This window comes from Mastigoproctus giganteus, chromosome 1, assembly GCF_048544385.1.
Source record: "Mastigoproctus giganteus isolate SK-2022 chromosome 1, ASM4854438v1, whole genome shotgun sequence".
In the NCBI taxonomy this organism is placed as follows: Eukaryota; Metazoa; Arthropoda; class Arachnida; order Uropygi; family Thelyphonidae; genus Mastigoproctus; species Mastigoproctus giganteus.
Window position 1 is genome coordinate 202,183,900 of NC_143575.1, and position 19,139 is coordinate 202,203,038.

The 19,139-nt window shown below is 36.7% G+C and overlaps 1 protein-coding gene across 2 annotated transcripts in view; it reads right to left on the minus strand.

Annotated features, from left to right (window-relative positions):
• The window catches only part of Polr3B (RNA polymerase III subunit RpIII128), a 527,342-nt gene that overhangs the window by 365,429 nt on the left and 142,774 nt on the right, over nucleotides 1-19,139 (minus strand). For both annotated transcript variants that reach the window (XM_090375599.1, XM_090375592.1), the window contains one exon: nucleotides 15,605-15,754. In XM_090375599.1, the coding sequence (XP_090231725.1) occupies nucleotides 15,605-15,754 (150 nt within the window). The remainder of the gene's footprint in view (nucleotides 1-15,604; nucleotides 15,755-19,139) is intronic.

Consider the following 19,139-nt stretch of genomic DNA (forward strand, 5'->3'; position numbering starts at 1 on the left):
TATTATTATTTTTAATTAGTACCGAAAAACCGGTATTTTTGTATCAATACCGGTATTTGAATACCAGAAAAAGATGACCGGTATCCCGGTATTGTAAGCACTAAGCATACATTGAGGACTAAAAATCAACATCAACAGAGCTTTACAATATGAGAGAAAAGAATGATTTCGTGAAGAGCGGCATAAAAATTACTCCGAAGAAGAAAAAATCGAATTGAAGGAAGTCTGCAATTTATGTTGTTCCCAATTACATCATTTTGATGTAATGTTATTTTAATTATAAAATTTTAAATTCTAAACATAAATGCTTTCATTTCTCACCCTTCATCAAGCAGTAAAGAACAAAATCTCAACAGCAGAGCCTTGCTTTTTTTGATAATACACCTAGCCATCATGTTAACATTAACACCTGGTTGATAGCATGCAAGTCTTCATTACAATAAATGCAACCACTTTGTTGAACCGAAGGAACATAGTGGAAATAGTATGTTTGTTATGTGGTGCCAGTGGTTCCCACAAAACCACACTTAATGGTATTGTGAAGATGCAAGACTACAAAGCCAGATGAGTGTGAGTTGTGTTGGGTACCATGAGTTACATGTTGGTCTGTTATCTGTGTTTTTCATCTGGCCACTTAGTTAATAGGAGGCCCAATTACCAAGGAAGGTACTTCCCAGCATCTGTCCATGGCATGAGGAGCTAGGCCAGGACAGTAGAGAGAGAGAGAGAGAGAGACATTTAATAGGCTGGCTCTGTTCTGGCCAGGACAAGAGCAGAGGTGGCCTCAAGACAGAAAAAAAACATAGGATAGAGGACAGATAAGGTAGGGAGGATGATGACAGAGAAAGTTTCCCCCTGGAAAGCACAGATATTGAACCTAAAGTAACTGAGAGCCCTGAAGAATGGCAGGATAGCATGATAAAATGTTGTGATATCCAGTGCTTGCAGGAGGTTCAGTCTAAGTTCAAGATAGATTGGACAAATATTCATGATGAGGTGCTAGGTTTCCTTGTTCCTGCAAGGAAAGAGTGCATCTTCCTGGATTCCCATAACAATTTACTATTAAAGGTTTCGTATTCTGTGAGGAGAAAAGTTGTCTGAAGGTCTGGATTAAGCCATGAAGTGGTTGCCTTATTCACAATGCTCATGTCGGGAAAAATATTTTCTGGTAATATCACCTTTTTGGCTGTCTGTCCAGATGTCCTACCACTGGGTGACAAGAGCCTCCCAGATATATTTATTATCACAATGAATATCAGAGCTTGTCATGGTTTCTTATGAAAACACAAAGCACAAGAGGTATTAGAACCTATAGTACTTAGTAACATGCATGAGTTGAACGTTGAAAATACGAAAAAAGAAACTTGTTGACATACAACTTGAATTATCGAAGATTGTAATTTTCAGGTAATAGATATGAAAGGAGGTTGTTCCAGAACACAGAAGCTGGAGGAATAAATGAGGAAAAACACAAAAGTTGTTTCTGTGAGTTTGAAGTTGAACAGTAAAAGGATGCTTACTAATTGCAGCACAATTTCGGATTGGTTTGGAAGAGAGAGTAGAAATTATAGAAGCCAATTCAGAAGAATACCAATGGAAGCATCTATAGAAAAGGCATGCAGCAGAAACAATGTCTGTGAGACAGAGTGGAGAGACTTTGTTAGAGATGGGTCATTAATTAACCTAACTGCCACCTTCTTCCATTCTAAAGAGGGCAGTTAGGAATCTAAAGGCCTGAGAAGTTTTTCGGGGGAATACCCCAGATGTGGAAACAATATTCCATGGTAGGGGAGATTTGCGATTTAAACAGAAAAATGGCTGTTTGGAAGAAAAGTAAGACTGAGAGCAAAAGGGAAAAACCCAGTTTTTTTAAATACAGAGCAAGTAACATTTATGACATGCTTATGCCAAGAGAGATTAACAGTTAGGGTAATCCTAGAGATATGTGATCTTGTCTAAAAATCTGTGTATCAGAAAAGATCAGCACAGGAGCAGAAGAATCACTTTTGTGAAATATAAGACAAGACTGAGTTTAAGAAGGATTGAAATCAACTAAGTTATCTTTGCCCCACTGGAAAATTTTCTGGAGATCAGCATTTAGAGAAATGGTAGTGGATATTTGAGAAGTTGAAGCTGTGAAGGTAAAAGATTCTCAAAGTGGAAGGTGGAATGCAATATGCTATCATCAGCAAAACTAGAAACAGGATTTCTAGTTAAATGTCAACAGTAATTAATATAAAAGAAGAAAAGATTGGAAGGAAGAAGGGAACTTTGCATTAGTGGAGGAGTTAGAAGAAAAAACTGTCTATAATCACATGTAGTCAGTAGTCAGCAGTCAGAGAAAAAACTGGATACCCAATCACAAAAAAAAAAGCAAACAATGGAAGCTTATTTAACAGAATGTTAGGCCACACATGATCAAAAGCCTTTGAAATGTCAAGAGCACTTGCTTGAGTTCTATAAACTTTTCCATTGAATTTGTCCATAGAGGGCTAACATAAGCTGTTATTTGTTATTTTGGTTTTTAGGAGCATTAGCAACTAAGGCCATATTGCTCCGGGAAATGCGGTGGTCATTTCCTGACCTTTCCGCATCCTCCGTATTTGGTGGTGACGGGCTCGAACCCCGGTCTAATCAAGAAGCGGGTGCTACGCACTGCTGCTCCTGCCCACTTGGCTACGGAGGCGCCACTAACATAAGCCAGTATAATACAGTGGATTAACAATGACAGAATCCATGCTGGTTATCGTTAATCAGATGAAAAGGTTCTAGACAGTTTAGGAGGTGGCAGTTAATAGCTTTCTCCAATATTTTAGAAAGAGTAGAAGTAAGCACAATAGGACAATAATTGGATGTGAGGAATTTTTCACCCTTTTTAGGAACAGGAGATATGAGCAAATTTCCAAGCATAAGGGAAAACACTAGCGGAACAAAAAGTGTAAAACGGCAAAAAAGAACAGCAGTAAGCTCAACAGCATAGGTTTTGAGAACAAGTGAAGAAATAGCATCAGCACCTGGTGCTTTCTTGGCATTAACACTGTTCCTTTTGACAGAAAACCACAAGAGACATTGAAAGGAGACACTTTCAAAAAGTTGCAAGTTAGGAATGAATGTGAAAGTGTCTGCAATTCTGCCCAGACACGATAGGAGGGAGTATATGATGAAAGCCTTGAAAATCATTCGGCCCTGGAGAGATTGTGAAAGGCTCATGGGGTAGAATTTTTTTTCGTGTGGTCTATGTTTGTTAACAGGAGAGACTGCTTCTACACGGATGGGAAACACTTAAATAGAAAGGGTACAAGAATATTTTCAGATGCTATTGAGGCAATATTAGGTAGGTCAGAAAACTGTTAGCTTGGCAGATTCACAGACTTATAGATTAACACTAACTGCAGGCAGAGGTGAAAGTGATTCTTGAACTGTTTTTAATGAAATGAGCAGCAGCATGGAAAGATTTCAAAGACTACTGGGCGTCATCATAGAACAAGTAAATACATGGGCTGTGTTAGAGTAACTAAGAGTAAAAACAGGTGCATGTATACTTGCATGTACACCAATGCTAGGAGTATAGTAAATAAATTTGATGAAGTTGAAGTGCTGGTCAAGATATCGAAGGCAGATATTATTGGGATATCAGAGAGATGGTGTCACACAGATATAAGGAATGCAGAATTTGAATTTGGGGAATACAATGTATACAGAAAGGATAGACAGTATAGAAAGGGAGGTTTGTTTTGTTTGTTTGTTTTTTATTTGGTTTTTAGGAGCATTAGCAACTAAGGCCATATTGCTCTAGGGATATGCAGTGGTCATTCCCTAACCTTTCCGCATCCTCCGTATTTGGTGGTCACGGGCTCAAACCCCTGTCTAATCAAGAAGCATGTGCAACGCACTGCTGCTCCCGCCCGCTCGGCTACGGAGGTGCCTAGAAAGGGAGGAGGTGTTATGCTGTTAGTTAAGAAACACAAAATCTAAGGCAGTCCATCCAGCTGACATGGATGGACAGTGCAATCTTGAGTCAGTTTAATGTGACATAAGCACTGGGAAACAAAATAATGTAAGTAGGAGTGTGTTATAGGCCTAATGATTCAGATGAGTACAACGAACAAATGTACAGAGAAATAGAGTGGGCCAGTAAACCAGAATGTCTTATAATGGGAGATTTTAAATTCCCAGATACTGACTGAAACTTGTGGGTGGGTCACTCGCACACTAGGCTGTTGAGGATTTACTCGATCTTTGTTTTCTACAGTAGCATATTTAGAAGGCAACAAGAGTTAGTAATACTCATGATATGATTATCAGCAGTGATTATTCATGCAAAGGTGACTACAGTAGTCTCTGACAATTTTTAAATTCTATACAGTGAGACCAACTTATGACGTTACCAACAGCAAATTCTAAATGGAAAGCATTCGAAGAAGTAATCTTGAAAATTACTGGGTTTTTTGTTCCAACTAAGAAATACTGTTCAAAAGCTTAGACTGAAATGGATGTCAGATGAACTGACAAGACTCATGGCAGAGAAGAAAAATGCATGGGATGCATATAAATTTTGAGGTGATACAGAAGCCTACAGTAGATATACACTAGCCTGCAATCAAGTCACAAAGGAGATTAAACAAGGCTAGCAAATTATGAGAAGTCTTCGGCAAAGGATGTAGAGAAAAATAGCAAAGACTTCTTTATTTATGTAAACAATAGAAGGAAGGGGATGAATCAGATTGGTCCACTTGATATCGATGGTTTTCTGATGATGACCCTGCTCAGGTAGTTGACAAATTGAAGAAGTATTTTGCATCTACATTGACACATGAAAAATTCTGTATGCAAGGGGAGGACAGAAGTTTACTAATCTTTAACAGGGATGCTGTTGTTGTTTGGTTTTTAGGAGCATTGGCAACTAAGGCCATATTGCTCCGGGGATATGTGGTGGTCATTCCCTGACCTTTCCGCATCCTCCGTATTTGGTGGCTCACGGGCTCGAACCCCGGTCTAATCAAAAAGCATGTGCTACGCACTGCTGCTCCTGCCCACCTGGCTACGGAGGCACCAATAGATGTAATGTATAGTGTAATTTGTAATTCAGCTTTGGGGGTTCCCCCAACTCTGCATCATGCAATGTGATGAATTCAAAACTCTGTATGTAGGTTAATGAGTGTTCATGTAGTATTAGTGTGGGGTTGTGTTGGTGCTCATCCAGCCTCTTAGCCTAGGGGGCTGTGTTTTCACACAAAAACTTTTAGTTTACCATCCAGCACCAAGAGCAGGCAGGCCAGGCAGTATAAAGAACTGGTGGGATGAACCCCATGGTAGCCAAGGCTAAAAACAGGGAGAACCCAGTTAAAAAAAAAATAAAAAATGTGAAAACTGAAAGATAGTGGTGGGAAGACAGGAAGTTAAAGTGATAGAGAAAAGGAGGAGGGTAGTGTAGGTAGGTGCCCTTCTGGTTGAAAGGGGAGACAGTATAGGGCCCCAGGACTGGATGTCTATCCTGCCCTGGAGGTGGGAGTTGACAGGTAGAGGTGGAGTTACCCAACAGGCAAAAAGGGGGATGGGGCACCTCAGGTCAGAGGGAAGGGAATGGGGAAAGTGAGATAAGAACCAACTCAGATGGTAGAAGAGAAGGTTCATAAGGAAAGGATCCCCATTTTGGAATGCCTGTTTGCTGCTCATTCCCACTGTTGTCACTGCTTGGATAGGCAGAAGGCCATGCCAGTGCATCTGCCCATCAGTCAGTTCAGGGAGCCTGTCAACCATTCTGCCCACCAGAAGGGGGTGACAGGCAAATTTTTCTCACTCAATAGTCATTTGCTCTCTGCCCTTGTTCTGGTTTGTTTTTTTTTTTTTACATTTTCTTCTCATTTTGTGCTTTTTTTCTTACATTTTCTGTTATCTTTTCATTTTCTCTCATTTATCCTTCTTTCTCACACTGGGGGGGGGGGGGGATATTGTCACAACCCTATAGTGAGTAGCTGTTTAGAAGAAAAGTAATCCTGAGAGAAAAAGAGAAAACAGTTTTTTAAATGCAGAGGAGACAATATTGGTGGTGTGATTATGCCAAGAGAGAGATTAGAAGTCAGGTTAATCCTTAACAGATATATGTAAACCTTGTATAGAAATCTGAGTGTCGTTAAAGATAACCATAGGAGCAGAAGGATAATTTTTGCAAGATATAAGACAAAATTGAGTTTTAAGATTGTAATTAATTGATCTATCTTTAAGCCACTGGAAAATTACCAGGAGACAAGCATTTAAGGAATTGGTAGTGAATATTCGAGAAGTTGAAACTGTGTGCGTAGTGCAATGTTTCTCAAACTGGAAGGTGGAATGTTCTATCATCAGCAAAACTATAGATTTGATTTCCAATCAATGGAAGAAAGTCATTAATATATAAGAGGAAAAGAATGGGAGAAAGATGAACCTTGGGGAACACAAGCATTACTGAAAAAGTTAGAAGACAGAGCCATCTACCATCACCAGCAGTGAGTGGTCAGAGAGAAAACTGAATACCCAATTACAAAAAACAGTTGGCAAATCATAAGATGGAAGCTTATTTAGTAAACCTTTATGCAAAACAATCAAAACCCTTTGAAATATCAAGAGCAACTGCTACAGTATCACCAAACTTTTCCATTGAATTTGTCCATAGATGGTGAACATAAGCCAAAATATCACAAGTGGATTGACACTAACAGAATCCATACTGGCAATCATATCAGATGGAAGGTTTCTAGATAGTTTAGGAGTCAGTAGTTAACAGATTTCTCCATTAATTTAGAAAGAGTAAAAGTAAGCACAGTGGAATGATAAATGGATGGAAGGGATTTATCAGCCTATTTAAGAACTGGCTGGATATGAGCATATTTTTAGCAGAAGAAAAAAACACCAGGAGAATAAGAACATATCCAAAGATGACAAAGGGGAGGAGTAAGTTCAGGAGCACAGGTTTTGAAAACAAGCAGCAAAATACCATCAGGACCTGGCATTTTCTTGGCATCAAGACTATTCCAAAAACTTGGACTTCCCTTTTGATGGAAGACTACAAGAGACACTGAATAGAGTGTACTGGGAATGGTAGGAGTTGATTTCCCAAGATCATCAATACCAAAATTAGAAGAAAAGTAAAATGCTAGCAAGTCAGCTTTAACTTTAGCTGAGGTGGCAATAGAACCATCATGTTATAACAGAGGTGGGTGTAGGGATGGACAAAAGTTGTGGTCAATAGCTTTGGCAAGAGACCAGAATGCTCGGCTACCATTAGGGCAAGGAGCAAGTTTTCTACTCTTAGCCTGTTCGAAATCTAGTTTGGACTGATTAATAACTGCTTTACAATTGTTGCAAACTTTGGTGTAAGCAGAAAATGAACCTGTAGATTTGGAAACAAGTGATTATGATATGCAACTAGGGCTTGCAAACCGGTTTTCATATTGAGTTGTTAAAACCGAAACCGAGCTTCTAAAACCGGATTCAAATATTTTTTTAGTTAGCCCTCGAATATAGTTTTTTGTTACGCACATTTTCTTTTGTTTGTTCGTTTGTCTGGATTGTTCAACTGCTTTATGTTTAAAACATGTTTTTTATTTCATTTTATTTTATGTTTAGGTACGAATCTCATGGGCAAGTGGCCCAAATCTAGGAGGGGTACCTTTTATCTTCCCACCTGTATCATGGCACGATGCAGGTGTACTCATTTACGACTGAGTGAGTCGGAGCGATAGCGTAAAAGAAAATGCTCAACATTTCTCTGTTCCATCTATCTTGTTCGCCAGGCAAGTTATGGAATGCGCCTTATTGATGGCTACCCACTAGAAACAGATTCGCTGAATACTGCATCAAATTTCAATCGTAGAAAGTTTTTTTGCTTCTTTATTCCTATTAAATTTGCGATCAAATGTTCTCCAAAAAGCAGCTTCACCAAATTTAGCTTTTATGTAATTTTGAAAATACAATAGATTTAATTGGGGGGAAAAAAATTGCGAGTAAATAAATAAAAAATTTCTTTCATGAAAATTTTAAAACTTGCCTCGTTTTGACTCTTCATTCAGTGCTTGCGGGAGTGACGCATAGTATTGTGCCTTTGTTATCATCAATATTTTTATTTAAAATTGTCGATGATATAAATTCCTACTAATTAATATTTATTACTCTTAATATGTCTAAGATGAAATCAAATGTATGGAATTATTTTGCTCGAAAAAGCAAAGGTGAAGCACAATGTTCAAAATGTCAGAAGATAATGAAGTCGTCTGGAGGATCTACATCATCTTTGATGTTGCATTTAAAGAAAATGCATCAGATTGACATTAAACAAGATAACAGTGAACCTCCCATAAAAATGGTAAGAACATTAGAAAACTTTATCATTAAAAAATCTATGGAAGAAGAGATTTCAAAATTAGCTGCTTTAGATGGATTTTCTTTTAATTCAATTAGCAAGAGTGAGTTTATACAATCAAGCCTTCATAGAAATAAATACGATAAATTACCACCAGCCTCAGTGAATGGAATTAAAAATATGGTTCTGAATTATTATAAAACTAAGAAAGAAGAACTCATTCAGCATTTCAAAAATTCATTGGTTTTGGGTGCACGGTATTCATTGACTCTAGATGAATATACGTCTATACAAAATAAAATATACGAATAAAAATGTGCATTCAAAAGACAATCATTGGTCGTTAGGTCTTATTGAGATTAATGGTTCACTTGATAGCAGAAGAACTGAGCAAATTGTGAATGGACACTTGAAGGAATTTGGTTTGAACTTGGATGAGGATATTGTTGCCTGCACCACCGATGGAGCAGCAATGATGATTAAGTTTGGCAAGCAAATTACACCTAATCATCAATTGTTTGTTTGTTTGGTTTTTAGGAGCATTAGCAACTAAGGCCATATTGCTCCGGGATATGCGGTGGTCATTTTCTGACCTTTCCGCATCCTCCGTATTTGGTGGTGACGGGCTCGAACCCCGGTCTAATCAAGAAGCGTGTGCTGCGCACTGCTGCTCCTTCCCACCTGGCTACGGAGGCGCCCCCTAATCATCAACAATGTATAGCCCATTGTATACATCTGACAGTTATAGATGCACTTTATGAAAAAGCAATCAATTATGGTGCCACAGTCTGTCTCCCAAAGACAATGAAGAAAATGAAAATAATGAAGAAAGTAGTGATGATGATGAAGAAGTTGAAGAAAGACAGCAAGGCATGCTTTATCAAACCGACTTTACCGATGAGCTCATTTATTTCTTCAATCCAATGGCCAATATTGCACAAACTATTAACAAAGTCAGAAAAATTTGCAAGCTTTTTTCGAAAATCGTCAACCAAAAATGACATATTACAAAATTTTGTTAAATCAAAATTTAATGGGAAAGAATATAAACTTATATTAGATTGCAAGACTAGATGGGATAGCACATTCTATATGATTGAGAGATTTTTGAAATTGAAAAATTGCATTCCAAATGCTCTATGCGTAGTACTGTCAACTGAAGCTGTGTCTGACGATGACTGGAAAACACTTGAATTGCTATGTGAAACTTTGCGACTAGTTGAAATGATTCTGAAGGCTATAACCTCAGAAGATACAGACTTACTTAAAGCAGAGTCTTCAATATAATTTTTGCTTGCTAAGCTTGATACAGCAGAAAACTCATTTGCTTTAAAGTTTCACCAAAGCCTTTTGCAGCGTTATACAATGCAAGACGAAATTGCGAAACTGTGGCTTTGCTGAGCTATCTACACAACCCCAAAAAAGTTTAGGAAAGAAGATTCAGGTTCAAGAACTTTTGATTTTCCAAGTAAGCAAGTTTTGAAAAAGCACGCTGAAGAGAATTATCACAGCTTATTTGCAAAACATTTCGAAGGAGTCTTAGCATTGAATGAAGAAACTGAAATAAAACGAACTGTTCTTTTAAAAGAAAACAAAGACTCGTCTAGTTCCGATGTTGGAGATACACTCGTGCGAGAGTATGATAGTGTAATAAAGAGATTAACTGAAGAGTCTTCAAAATATCCGAGTGAATTGGAAATCAGCAAAGAATTTAAAATTTTGGAGGCAACTAGCAGTAGAAGTGAAAAGCTGGAGAAAGTTTATAGAGCACTGCTGACCATTAAACCAACAAGTGTCCAATCTGAGAGAGTTTTTGATCTGGTCTCTTTAACACAAAAATAAGGTCAAGTCTATCAGGAAAAATGCTTAATATACTGTGTTTTTTAAAGGATCATTTTCAGAAAAAAGCTGAGCAATGAATAATAAAGTAATTTCCCCAAGCTGTTTTTTTCACATTATTATTATTATAGGGCTTATTATTTTTTTGTTTACTATAAGAGAAGATAGTTTTTGTTCAAAGGATTTGAATACAATTTGTAATTTTGTATAATCTCAAGCTGGTTACTTTTTTGGAGCATTTTAATTTTTTTACTATAAGAAGTGATAGATTTTGTTTAAAAGATTTGATTACGATTTGTACAATCTACCCAAGATAAAATAAATACCTCTGTTATAAGCTTTCAATTATTTTCCCTAAGTCTGAGAAAATCGGTTTTAAAACCGGTTTTAAGAGTAAATTCGGTTAAACTCGGTTTTGAAATTTCTCGGTTTTATGCAAGCCCTATATGCAACAGTCTTCTCTTGAATAGTCTTAGCACATTTATTGGAAAACCAAGGTTTAGAAAAAGAATGAGAGTTTAAGGTGGTGTGAGAAATAAAAGAATTCGTCCCTACAAGAATAATTTCACTGACATGATCTGAACAAACATTAGCATTAGTAGAAGCATATGATGCAAGAAAGCAAGCTTATATAGCATCAGCCAAAAAAAAAAAAATCTTCCCATTTCACCCATCCATTAGCTCCAAAAGTTTGTCCACTTCTTCCTTGAATTTATTTAAGCTATCAACTTCCACAACAACAGATGCAAGTTTGTTCCAGCAATCAACAACCAGCTGGCTAAAGGCAAATTTCCACACATCTGTTCAACAACTGTCTTTCCCCAATTTCAGTTTATGTCCCCTCAGGTTTGTAATGCGAGCAAGAGGAAGAATCCCATCAGCACTCAGCCTGACCAATACACTCAAGGCCTTGTACACCTCAACATTGACATCAGAAGATTTAAAAATAATCTGATCAAGGAAAATAACAGAAATCTCGCAGTTCATCCCACTTTTCATTCTTGTAATGAAAAACAACACAAGCTGAGAATGACTACAAGAGGCAGGCTCCATTGGAGAAGAAACCATCACAAAGTTGTGATCTGAGGTAGCTAAAGGACCACACACCTTGACAATGTAATTGCTAGGGTTTTTTTGTGAGAAAAAGATCAACTGTTGGCTGTATGGTTAGGATTGTTTTGTATTCTGGTAGGTAAATTAACAATCTGTGCGAGGTCATTAGTAATTGTAAAAGCCTTAGCATCATAATCAGCTTTGTCCATGTGACTGGAAAACGAAAACCAGCAAGAGTTGGTAACATTAAAATCACCAAGGAAAATTTACCTTGCTGTTAAAAAAGTTGATCTGATGAAAGTCAAGTTTCAAAGAAAGGAAGTCAAAGGGTTCCAAGTGATTAGTGAATCTGGGACAAAGACAGAGGCGACAGATGAATTTGACAGAATAGGATAGAGAGATTTTAAGCCAGAGAAGATTCCAAATTACCAAGTCTGACAGGGAAATGCACAATTCCCACTTCTGAAATGGAAGGTACTGCACAGCAAATAATTATGTTAACTGAGATGAACAGCGATTGAATCAGTCTATAATTGAGATTATGTCAATAAAAAATAAGTGAGGCTTGGCAGACTGTAAATGGAAATGGGCATCACTGAGATTGGAACTGAGACTATCCACATTTGTGAAATGAATGAGGAATTTTTTGGGAGGTTTAGATCTTTTCACAGATAAGTTCATTTTATTAGTTTGATTATTCATGAAGTATTCAGTAGTAAGGAAAAGGTTAAAGGACTTGTATGAAGTAATGAAATTTTTGGATAGGGCATACACATGGCAAGAATATACCTAGCTACCTAACATAACATGGCCTCTGTAATGCCTCCCACATACACACCAATCAAACTCCCTCCACTCACTAACTGGCAGAACAGATGTAGCAAGACTAAACACTGCTGATCTGGATGTCTCCTAGAGAGTTACCAACAGGTTCAGTCTGATGGGATATCTAGCAGCCAGCCTGTGAACACTGTTTCTGAGCTGTACCCTCAAAATATAAGGAAGATTTTTAACTTGCCATGATGCCCATCATAACCTCTAAAGACATCAACCATATTGCATGATGAAACAGATAAGGGGGATGCCAGAACTTTGCTCTGGAGACTAAACATGGGTTTTCCCACTTCAACCCTGCAATAAGCAAGTTTGGTTGTATTCCACTGGTTGATGAGAGTCATCCATTACCACCTAGGCTGCTTAGGACAGGATTCCACTGTGTGGTGTGGATGCCTCACCTCGACCCCTGCAGATGATGGTTCACACATAGGTAGTCACCTCCAGTATACTAGGTGCTGTATTACAAAACTTGCACTTGGCAACTGTACCTAGAGTTACTAACAGTCCCATCATTGTGAAGGTGCAAGCATGGGTTTGGTTTTCGCACAATGATCAGACTTCATTGAAATTCAAACCACTTGACTCAAGCGTTGCCAAAATAGCAGTTTCATAAGCACAAAAACTACTCGGAAAAGTTTCTAGTGCCTGCCAAAGCACGAGTCACAGGAATTACTCCATGTGAGATGCTATATTTCCAAGCTTGCAATCAAGAAAATAATGCACAAGGCTAGCAAAACAATTTCCACCATCAATTTAAAAAATAACAATAATAATGTGTTTGCTTTCCAAGTTTATATGACATGCAGTTTGAATAAGAAACATACATCATGTAATTTAATTCGCATAAAAGAAAACACCACTTTAGGAAAATGCAAACTTTTCCATGATTGTATACAATTTACAATAACCAAAGCAATATACAGTCGGACTTCCATATAATGAAATCGATTGTTCACTTGAAAAATTTCATTATAAAGAAATATGACCTTTCCAACAATGGAAAATACTGCAATTCAACATTGAGAAATATAGTAAAAGATGGGAAATAAATCAGAAATAAGTGGGAACAAATACATTTCTAATATTTTAAAACAATTAATTTATTTAATTAATTAATTAATTGTAATTAATTCATTACAAGACCAGGGGAACTTATATTATATTAAGAAATGACTACTTACATGATGCACACAATATATTAGTACACTTTTTTGGTTATTTTTATTATACCTGGATTGTACTTGTATATTGTTCATAAAAATGTTCGCATTTGTTTAAATACTCAAATATATTTTCTTCACACTGAAGGCCTCGACGCAAAGTTTCAAATGTTGCCAACATTTCATGTTTGGAAGGTATATTGCCCTTATTTTCATCCAACTCATCATCGATATTGTCAGTAGTTCTTTGAATACTCTAAAAACGTTAGAGTCACCTGGATATTCAGCTACTATGACATCATTATCAACTACTAAAAATTCTCAAACAATAACTTCTCCACTAATCAAACCTCTCACTTGGAGTTCTTCCCAAAATTGCTCAATATCTTGTAGTAGTATATCCCTCTCATCACTGTAAATTGGCATTTTAGCAAAACCTGCTTTTGCAAAACAATTCTTAATCATTGTTTCTGTCACATCCTGACTACACCCTTTCACCAAATCTATATTTTGGTTGGTTTCTATTCTCGGTATAATTTTTTTCCGTATTTGCCTTTGGTGGTGCATTTTCTTGATAATGCCTTGGTCCTCTGGTTGCAGTTTAGACGAAGTATTTGGAGGGAAGAAAACAAGCTTCACACTTGCAAGTTTCGAAATTACCGCGTGAAGGTGGGCAGGGCAGTTGTCAACCATCAATGGGATTTTTGTTTTCTTTCATCATCTTTCTATCAAAATTTAAAATCCACTGTTCAAAAATTTCACTTGTCATCCAAGTTTTTTGTTTTAGTCCAACTCTTAAGACTACTCCTTTGAAACATTGGAGTTGTTTACTTTTGCCAATTACCAAAAGCTTCATTTTTTTCATTACCAGCCATATTTGCACTAACCAAGACTGTATAATTTTTTTATACACATTTCCTCCAAAAAAATTTTTTTTTTTCAAAACTGTTTCTTTCCAATGGGTGCAGTCTTCTTTGATTACAACTTCACTTTCACCAGAAATGACTTTGCCACTTAGAGATTTATCACCTTTAAAAGTCAGTCTCGTTTGGCAAACATTTAAAAAAAAGACCTATTTCATCAACAATGAATATGTCTTTGGGCTTTTTTTTTTTCAAAACTGTTTCTTTCCAATAGGTAGTCTTCTTCGATTATAACTTCACTTTCACCAGAAATAACTTCTTCGAGTAAGCCATGCCACTTTTTAAATCTGTCCAGCCAACCAGCACTGGCATGGAATGTTTTATGCCACAGAAAAATAGCTATGTACTCCATAGCTATTTTTTTTTTAATGGCCCTGATATTGGCATGTTTTGGTCTCGAATCAATTTCAACCACTTAAAAAGGCTACATCTACATCTTAATACAGGCATAACTTCACACGCTTCTGGCTGGGTCCTGTTTCCTCAAACAGTTTGAGAATCGACACACTTATCAGAATGGTTGATACACTACGGAGGATAGCAAATTTTAAAACAATTTCTTTTCTTTTTTTTTTTTTTTGCTTTAATGCCCCGATCTAACACTGTTAAGCACTTCCACTTTTTTCCACTACACTCAAGGATTTTCTCTTAAACATTGTAAAGTTGCTTACACAGCAACTAAAACAAAACTGATTTAGGAACCACTTGTACCCACCATGTAAACAGAGACCAGTAAAATTTAGTGAAAGTATGAATGATTCATTTCTGCGAAACATGAAATTTAGTGAAAGTGTGAATGATTGATTTCTGCAAAACGTGAAATTTAGTGAAAGTGCGAATGATTCTTTTCTGCGAAACAACAGATGAATGTCAGGCATAAAGGAAAATCACCCTCTCCTAATTCTCTAAGAAGGTACTTACAGTAGAAAACAAGTTGACCAGAGCCAATGTCCATGTCCAGAATATGCTTTAATCTGCCAATGACTTTTGAAACACAGATAGCAGTTCACCAGCATGACTTCTTGGTAAGTAGAGGCAGCTGTATAGGTTTTATGGGCACCACTAAATTGTGGAATGTTTTAGCTCTTAATTTGTGCTCTTAAGAATTAATCCCTTTAGCTCTTAGTTCATACTTTCTACGGCATTAGCTCTATTGCCTAAAGGCCAGAGGTGCAAACAATGTTTACCCAGGTCTCTCAAAATAGAAATTTTCTTTGTTATACAGAAACTATTTTCCAAGTAATGACTACGCATAAATCAACAAAATTCGCTAAATAGAAAAATTCGCTATAGGGAAGTTCATTAAAGAGCTGACTGTAACTCAATTAAGTGCAGAACTTGAAGGCAACTTTTCAAAAATTTTTTTGGAAACTTTTCAAAAAGTGTTATAAACATTTTTGGGACTTCTGAATTTAGAGCTTTACTGTAACTTCACATGAAGGGAATTAACTCACCTGGGTTTGTGTATACACTTGTGCTCGATGACATTCTTCAAGAGATGGTGCCAGCAAACTAATAATATTCTCATCAGCACCTACCATTTGAACAATTTCCTGATCGCATTCTACTCCCATAGCTTTAAATATGATTGCAACAGGAATATCCTTGTAAAGAAAGGGAAAAAATATATATATATAGGAAGTTACCACTTCAAGAGTTTTTTTTTTTTTTTCCTCAAGTATCAAGTATCAACAAAATCAAAAATATTAACATTAATTGCAAAAAATTAATGTTAAACATTCATAAATACCGCATTTCAAACCATGCTCATAGCTATACAATACAGTGTACCCTCCTCGCTTTACGGTATTAATCCATTCCAGAGAATATCGTAATGTGAACCCAATAACACATTTTTTTTTTGGTAATTAGTTCCACGACCTCAGAAGTTGAAATTTTCGCTATATAACTCTCTAAAAGGTTGTTTTTTATAGTGTAAATTGTATTAGTTACCAATTCAAATCATTAAAATGCACTACACGTTCATCGTTATAATATGTTCTGTTATAAGAATCAATTTTGAATGGCTTTGTGATATTTTTCTAAAGCACATTTCTGGAGGTCACTACCATAAAACAATAAAAACAATTTGCGCTTTCCAGTTTATTGAGTTTTTCTGTTACTGCAAGCAATTATAAACGTAGTAAATTCGATGTTATTGTATTTGCGAAAATACCAATTGCAGTAAATTACATGTAGTAAATTCGATGTTATTGTATTTGCGAAAATACTGGAATTGTGTGGTTTTTTACGTTATTAGGGTGAATGTGTTTCCCCCTTTACTGAAATCTTCAATCGTATAAAAAACATAAATAAATTTTCAGAATCTTCTCTTCATTTCTTTTTTTTAAGCTTTGTAAACTTGTTACTCCGTGCAAACCACACTATTTGCAAATCGTATTAGTTACAATTTGTGCGTTCCGTTAAAAAATGCTTATGCATGCTATTGAAATTTATAAAAAAAGAGAGAGAAGATTATCTTGAAAATAAATGCCTCTTGAAGCATTTCTGAAGATGACTCCTTGTGCAACAAATCAACGCGTGCCAAGCCAATAATGAGTGATCAATGAGTGTACATTTAGTCAATGGTGATGGTGAAGAATAAACATTCTTTAACATTTGTAAGTCTTAAATAATTTCTTTATTATTATATTTTGCTTGATTTTACAGGCTACGTTTTCATTTCTTTGGATAAATCAATCATTGTTTAAACATAAACTAATTAGCTAATTAATTTCGTTGTTGATAATGTAAAAAAAAAAAAAAAAGGTAAAGTGCAGCCATTATCAACCCACTGCAGGATGGAAGCTTGCTCAACAATTCATGCTGAGAGAAATGGACCATAATCTGCCATGCTGGTCCAGTGCGGGTTAGCAGATTGACCGTATTCAGCAGTCAGGGGCTTGAACTCCAGTCTACTCAAAGAGCGTGTGCTACTGCACTCCCGTCCTGACCACTTGGCTACGGAGATAATGTAACCCCTATTTTTAACATTATGCCTATGGGAAATAAATTCCCACTTTATGAGTTTTTGCTTTACAAGCATGCACTAGGAACGAATTAACTCGTAAAGTCGGGAACTACCTGTATATATATAATTAATAATAATAAGTTGTACGGAAAAATCATAACTATGATATATACATCTGCTCTCTTTTTCTGTCTGCTACGTATGTGTCATAACAGAAACAGAGACCTTACTTCTTGCTATATTTCCTTTGGTTTTGGCTGCCAGCCTTTGATGATGTAGTTATAAATCTTAGGATCTAAAGCATTAAGTACTATTTGTATATTTTTATTTAATCTTCCTTTATTTTTCAGGCACTATTTAAATTTTTTCCACTGTAACTACACTTGACAGGTCAGCACCCCTACTCATACACTTATCTAATCTACTTAACTACACACACACACACACACAATTATCGAAAGGGAAATGGTTTGTAAATAATAACCAAAATGTTTCGAAGAAAATGTATATTATATTTATTTTGAACTTATCTAATTGTTTTACATGGTTTCAACTATAAATCACACCTTTTTTACATGAACAGAAATAAACAAATGCAAATAACTGCACACAAATAAAAGTATAATGAATCTTGAGACGGTTATTTTTAAAACCACCTCCATTAAGTACAAAGCAGAGATCTAAGCTATTTTGACAGCAGAAGAAACTACAGCATATGATGGAGTTGAACAAAGAAGCAAGAGAAGGTCCATCCACATCTTCAGAGTCATAGATCCCCAGAAATGTTAGAAGTGAATTTGGAAAAGGGAGCCATGGAAATTGATACTGCATATGAAAACAATGAAGAGTCCTAGAAGTCCAGTCAAAAACGACAAGCAAAGAAGCCAAAACCGACTGCCAAAAGTACTCCATCAAATAGTTCAGCACGTAGTGGACATAATACACAGCCGGAGCAGCAACATGATTTAAGAAACACCGAATCATCCACACACACAGTTTATACATACTTTCCTGGATAATGATTTTGGTTCAGTCTGCTCTATGTGTGATCAACTTTGGTTCAAGGATGACGTCAAGATTGTAGTAACTCAAGACCACATTTTTTTAGTGAAGTTTTTCATTTTTTCCACTTCTTCAAACAGCATTTCCAAATGAGGATGTAAGCCCACAAAAAAGGCAGATTATGAGAAATCGCTAGCAAAGAGAGGGGATAAGGAATTCTTCACATATACAAAGGGTACTAGGAAAGTTTTGCAATATGACGCAACAATGAATCACAGGAAGCTGCTTGTTGCTGCATGTTGAGACATGTTCATACGTGCATAGTAGCCGCCGCGCCAAGTCGATGGGCTCAGTTATTCATTAGTAGTGAGAGTGTAAAGTGCTTGCGATGGCATCGTGGTCACGAAATGAGATAAGGACAGTTTTGCGGTATAATTTCGTGCGTGGTTTAACCATAGACCAGTGCTTAGAAGAAATGACTCTTGCACTAGATGATGATTGTCCACATCGTACAACGATATTCAGGTGGTATAGAGAATTCCAAAGGGGAAATTTCACTCTGGAGGATTTTGAGAGGCCGGGAAGGCCACGAACGTCAGTTACGGAGGAAAACGTTACTGCTGTGAGGAAAATGCTTGACGAAAACAGGCGAGTGACCTACCAACAGATAGAGGATACTTTGGGCCTAAATGCACCAGCAATTCGTTCGATTCTGCAAGATCATTTGCAAGTGAAGAAACTTTGTTCTCTCTGGGTGCCGCATCAACTGACTGAAGAGCAGATGACACGACGTCTGACTTGGTGCCGGGAGATGTTAAAAAAGTTTGATAAGGGACAATCTCGGTATGTGAACAACATCGTGACAGGTGACGAGACTTGGCTGTACTATTACGATCTGCCGACCAAGGCTCAAAACAAAGTTTGGGTCTTTGATGATGACGACACACCCGTAATTGTCAGAAAATCCCGATCTGTAAAGAAGAAAATGATAGCTGTATTTTTCAAATCGAGTGGAA